The sequence below is a fragment of the Macaca thibetana genome, chromosome 6, assembly GCF_024542745.1.
Source record: "Macaca thibetana thibetana isolate TM-01 chromosome 6, ASM2454274v1, whole genome shotgun sequence".
Lineage (NCBI taxonomy): Eukaryota > Metazoa > Chordata > Mammalia > Primates > Cercopithecidae > Macaca > Macaca thibetana.
In genome coordinates, this window is record NC_065583.1 from 146,956,851 (window position 1) to 146,962,850 (window position 6,000).

Sequence of the window (6,000 nt, forward strand, 5' to 3'; positions counted from 1 at the left end):
ACAAGAATTATATTAAGAATAAGATTCTCACCTGAAAATCATTCTAAATGCATTCTGCTGGCTTCCTGCTCACTGTAGGACATAGGTGCACTGAGTATAATAATGCGGAATTACAAAGACTATTTATCTTGCTTTTTGGTGGTGATGTTGTTTTTGTTTGGGTTTTTTGATCAAGTAGATAAATGAACCTATGATACAAATAACAAGTAATGTATCTTTCCAGTGCATTTAAATTTCTTTCATTATTCAACAGGCACGTTCATAAATCCAAGTCCACATAATTAAATATGATTGGTAAAGTGTACCTCTTCACTAATTCTCAATTTGCAATCATACCCCAAAAGCAGGTTTAAAGGGAAAGTTGCTCAGAAAAAAATGAAAACCGTCTTATAATAATTTAATAGTATAAATCATATCTACTAAATGTAACAGTGAAACATTTGCTAAAAATTAAAATTGCATAACTTACATGTATACTAAGAAAAAGTAGCTAAATAAATTCACACCTTTAAATCTTTGAAGAAATTTCACATTATGTCTAACAGTTCCTAGAGCCACTAAGAAAAATGTAACTGAACTTAACAAAGCACAAAAAGGTTCACCTAATATAGAAAAAACAATAAATTCTTATGGTTAATTTTGGCTATGTTGATAAGAAAAGCAAATAAAAGAAGCATTGCTGGCAGCATACAGAGTGTGTTCAGCACAAAGAAAATGTAACAGTAGGCTAATTAGTCTTTAAACCCCAGAAGGTTGAACTGTTTTCTTGTGAGAAGCTCCTGGAAGCAAATGTTCTATAATGAACTGTATAATATTGGTGAAGCCTCCCTTCCCTAATGAACACATCAGTGATCTCTGGTATCAGTACAGTTGTGGCTGCAATCCAAAGCAGAGATGGAAGACCGGAAGTGAAAGTATCTTCAGGAAGTAACTCCCATCTCTAGAGTCCTTGGGTACTTATAACACAGTAAGCTTTTCACACACTCATACTAATGATGAAAAGAAATGGAAAAAAAAAAAGGAAGTCAAGATACAAAACTGCCTCCATTATGAGGAGCAAGATATTGGCTGCAATATATATGGAAGAGGAGCATTCTTTTTAAAAGTCCCTTTGTGTAAGCATGATGGAACAAAATAATGACAGAATCCCTAAAATGGCAAATGGTCCGGTGATAAATTCTTCCAAGATAAATTGCTTGCATAATAAAAATCATCCACAAAAGTATTCTAAATATTCTTTCAATCTATTTAAATGATTATATCATAACTATCAATTGGCTGTGGAAGCACAATGCTTGCTGACCATCACTTTTTAACCATAGTAAAATTCTAGCTAATTAATATAAAATCACCATGAATTTTTAAAAATCATATTTAACCTCCAAATTAAATGTGTCTGTGTGTTGTTCACATGAAATTCAATAAGAGTAAGACCATGCTGTCACTACAGAAAAATCGAGCTACATTTGTTTTTAAGTAACTATCCCTATTTTCCCTAGTTTGGGTGCTTATATACCACAGTATAAACAAAAACATGAGCTTGTTGTGTTTACTAAATTCTGTAGCTTCCACCTAGTTATTTCAAACAGTATCTGATACTATTTGACTCTTTTTTATTCTCTGAAGGTTTTTATTATCATCCTTTTTCCTGAGGAAAAAGGTAAATGCAGCATCTCTGCCCTACTTACACCAGGGGTAGAGAAAACTACCTGCCAGACACAGCAATAGCACTCTTGGGCTCTGGCGGGGAAAAGAGGTACTAGGTAGTTCTCTGAAAGTCTCAGTGGGAGCACAGTCCCTTGAGGTAAATAAAGTAGAAAGCTATCAGTCTTAAAAATTATCCTGAGAAGGGAAACTAGAAACAGTGTTAAAGTCACAACATGCCCTGGAGTAAGAACATAGTAAACTTCTCTGGCCATGCAAAGGCTTATTAAAAGTGTCAAGGAAAAGAATCCTCTGGATATCTTCATTTGCACTCTCTCCCCACTCTTCATGGAAATTACTCTTAAGTGTCACTCACTCAGTTGTTACATAATTAATGAACTTAAGTTTGGCATTTTAGGAACTGTAGTAAAGCACCCCTCTGAAAGAACCCTCAGAAAAGGGCCTAAAGTAAAGGCTAGATCATGACCACAAACATTTCTAGTATCTGTTGAAAATTACTCACACATTGCTTTTCCTGTAGAAAAAAAAATACTGCTGGAATTTTGTCTTTCATATTTTTGTTTTTTCATTACATTATCTTGACATGTTATAGATTTTAGAAAATCTTATCTAAATCATACGAAAACTTTGAGATCATACAAAAACATTAATGAAATAATAAGATGTAAATATATTCTGAATGAAAACAAGTACATGATTTTTCTAGTTGGTTTTAGAACACCAGTGTATATTGTAATTCTGTTTTAAAATCTATTTTTCAGGTATCTTTCAGTTTAAAAAGATCTAAATAATTCTAATTGCTTAATTTGCACCTGACATGTTCTTTTTTCCATTTATATGAGGGAAAGTCAAATATTCCAAACTCTCCACACTGGAGTTTAGAGTATTAGCTCACGTTTTAATCATTTCCCATTTCTTTGAAATGAACAATAAAATTAAATCATCACCTGATTTCAATTAGTTCCTTTGTTCAGTAACAATGTTTTTATTAAAGAGATATTTTGTCTCAGAAGATTTCCTTGGGAAAATAAGGAGAATCCTGTAATTCCATTCATTCAAAAGACTTTTGGACACTATTCTAATTCCTGAAAAGCAGCCCTATGTTTTTATTTAGTAAGTGGGAAAAAGTTTAATTATTTGATGTATGATATTTTGAAAAGGGATAGTCCTTTTCACATTGCTGAAGAAATAAAAGCTTCATATGTAATCATTTTATTGAGTGAAGTTACATGTTAAAAGTTCAGCATTTTTGCATGTTAATATTGAACCTCATACATTTCTGGAAATACCCCATTTATTTTTGCTATTAAGACTGGAGGCTGTTTTCATGTAAATTATTTTCATTTAAAAATTTTAAAATGAGGTGAACTATATTTCCATTGGGGACTGAGGAAGAGACAATATTCTATACTTGATTCCCACCTTTAAAACTCTAAAGAACACGACAACCTTATACATCTTAGAATAGGGTCATTTATAAGTTTGCTTCCCTATCTTCCTACTGGAGGAAACCGGTTTGATTATTTATTACATCTCTTTAATATGAACATTTTTCAATCAAACTCTTAGACTATAAACTTCATTAGGTTTTATAAATTCTCTTTTAGACTTTGCTGTGTGTTTTTACAAATAAGTACCTTAAAATTATACACTTTCTAAAATCCATTCACTCTATGCATAGATCACAGAGGCTACTGATTTCTGAGACGATAAACATCTCAAAGAAGGCAAAGACAGTCACTATGAGCCTTTGTGTGGCGGGACTGTGGTTTTTTTCACAGCTAATGTCAATCAGAACTGTGGACAGCTCCCGTTAAAGCATGGAGTTGGTGATAATTTCCCTTAGTTTCTAAACTAATTCCAAGGCTGGTTTACATTGCTGTATTTATCCTATAAAGAATGCTTAGTATATGCACATACTCCTTTAGTTGATCTTTTTTTTCTTTTCGAACGAGTTCGGCCAAATAAATAAATATTACCTTGAGTTATTAAGAGTTACTAGTTCTGGATTTTAAAATGGAAAGTCCAGCCTTGTTCAGGAGCTAAGATAACTGTGCGCACGCTAATAAGAGGATCTACTACACGACCTTCATTTGACAATCTCTAAACATGCTTATCACCGAACGAATACTTGGGCGACAAATAAGATCAGAAAACGTCTTAATTTTAATTCTCTAAAGCGGAGTTTTCCTTCTGACAGCGTTTCTGTCCTCCCTCCCGAGCTGAGGGATGTGAAAGAGATTTTTGAAAGAGATTTGCAGTCAAGGTCAAGAAAGGGTGCCGCTCTATTTCCAGGAAGGGGGCTCTGGCAACGCCCCCTCTCTCCGTTTCGGGGACTACAGGCTTCCTGCCACGCTCCTGCCCTGCTTGGAAGCGCCTGGCTTTGGTGAGACCTCACGTTGGGGACCATCCAAGTGCAAATTGCCCTTCTCTTGCCTGCCGGCCGCTGTTCCTGAGAAAACACAGCCAGGATACCCAGCGGCTATAAAGAAAAACAGACTAAACACACTCCCCGGGGCAAGCGCTGGCAGGAACTGCTCAGGCGTATGAATCGCTGTCTCCGGTTACCCCGCCTTCTCCAGAGCCCCAGAAGCCTCCTTTTCCCTCTTGGTTGAGACCACACTTCAGCGAGCCGCGCGAGGAAGGGTGGTTGCCCGCTTCCTCACACTCTCGTCTCTTAAGTAAAAGTTTCCCTGGTACAACTTCGCCTCCTCCCAGGGCGGTCACCGTGGCCTCCATCCTTCCCTGATCTGTTCCCGAAGTTCAGGAGGCCGAGGAGGAGAGCCCGTCCGGGATTCCCGGACAACAGGAGCACATCCTCCGGGCCCTTTCTGGGTGGAAACTACCGGGAGGCGCCGAGTGGAGCCTGCTCAGCCCTAGCCGACGCCGCCTGCAGCGCCACCCCCGGCCCGCCCTCCGAGTCCACGGGGCGCCCCCCTCCCAGGGCAGGGAAGCGCGTTTGAGGGCGCGCCTGAAGGGAGGGTGGGGCAGCGACCGGGAACCCTCACCTGAAATCACTGTAAGGGTGGATAATCCAGAAGCCTGCAGTTTTAACCCTTTCCTGCTCCTTTTCCACCGCCTTCTGGCTCCCAAACATGCGGAGGGAGAATTTGTTGACTCCGGGTTGCAGCATGGAGGTGAACTGCCTCTGCATGAAGCCGTACTGCCGCCGGGGCCCCTCGGCGTCCTCAAAGCCCCCAGCCGGCTCCTCGCCGCCGCCTCCGCCGCCGCCGTCCACCTTGAAGCACACGGAGTTGCCGTGCTCCTTCGCGCCGGCCCCGCCGCCCCCCGGCGGGGTGCCCAAGCGTTTCTCGGCCGCGGCCGGCCCCGCGCCCGTCGCGGACGCCTTGGCGGGGAAGACGCTGTTGCCATCGTCCCGGCTGTTAGACGAAGAGTTGGGCTTGCCACCTCCTTCCATGCCCGGAGGACGCGGCCGGCGACGGCGCGGGCTCCAGACTCGCCGGCCGCCCGGCGCCGGGGACACGTAGCCGAGAGGGTAGGGGCCCGAGCCGGCTGCCGGCGAGCCTAGCTGCCCGTCGCGGCGGCGGCGGCGGCGGCGGCTGCTGCTGCTTCCCGCCCGCGCCGGTCCTTGCTGCGCGCCTGGCTCCCGCCGCCGCCGCTGCCCTCAGTGGCTGCGCTCCTGGCTTCGGCGCGGCTGGTGCTGAGGCTGAGGCTGCCAGAGCTAGGCGAGGCTCAGCTCGGCTCAGCCCTCGAGCCCCAGCGCCTCCCCTCGGCTGCCCTCTGCTGGCCAGAAAGGGTCTTCTCCCCCCACCCCGCCCGTCCGCACTCTACACATGCTCGTTACTCTTGCTCCACTTCTGCCCAGCGTGACATTGAACTCAGGAGCCCGCGGAGGAAACGTTCATTGGTACACGTGGAGAAGGACTCGGTGTATGTTTGCATGAGAGAGCGGAGAGAGGAGAGAGAGGAAGCCTGAACTAGCGAGTGTGTGTTGTTCCAAAACAAACAAACATCTTAAACATGAAGACATTGTCTGAACGCCTGTTTGAATAACGATACAGATGGGGAAAAGGGGACGAGCTGACTATGCATGCCAACAATTCACGTGCAAAACCAAACGTCCAATAGAAAGTAAAGTTTGACAATGGAAAATAAATGTCACAAGTACCAGGGAAAGTGTGCGTGTGTGTGTGCGTGCGCGTGTGTACTAGAGAGAGAGGCAGAGGGCAGAAGCTACCAGGTCTGTGTAATCCTAGGTAACCAGCTGCTTGGGGCTTTTCAGATTAAGGTTCTGCACCTGGGGACAGACAACTGACCTCCTTACACTTATCCTTGTTAATTCTTGCAGAGTTCTTTAGACAGGGGACGGGATTT

At 43.1% G+C, this 6,000-nt stretch overlaps 1 protein-coding gene across 1 annotated transcript in view; it reads right to left on the reverse strand.

Moving 5' to 3' along the window:
• The window catches only part of HCN1 (hyperpolarization activated cyclic nucleotide gated potassium channel 1), a 437,736-nt gene extending 432,633 nt beyond the window's left edge, over positions 1 to 5,103 (reverse strand). The window contains exon 1 of the mRNA XM_050794764.1: positions 4,674 to 5,103. Coding sequence (XP_050650721.1) covers positions 4,674 to 5,083 — 410 coding nt within the window. The 5' untranslated portion in view covers positions 5,084 to 5,103. The remainder of the gene's footprint in view (positions 1 to 4,673) is intronic.
• Between the last annotated feature and the right edge of the window lie 897 nt (positions 5,104 to 6,000).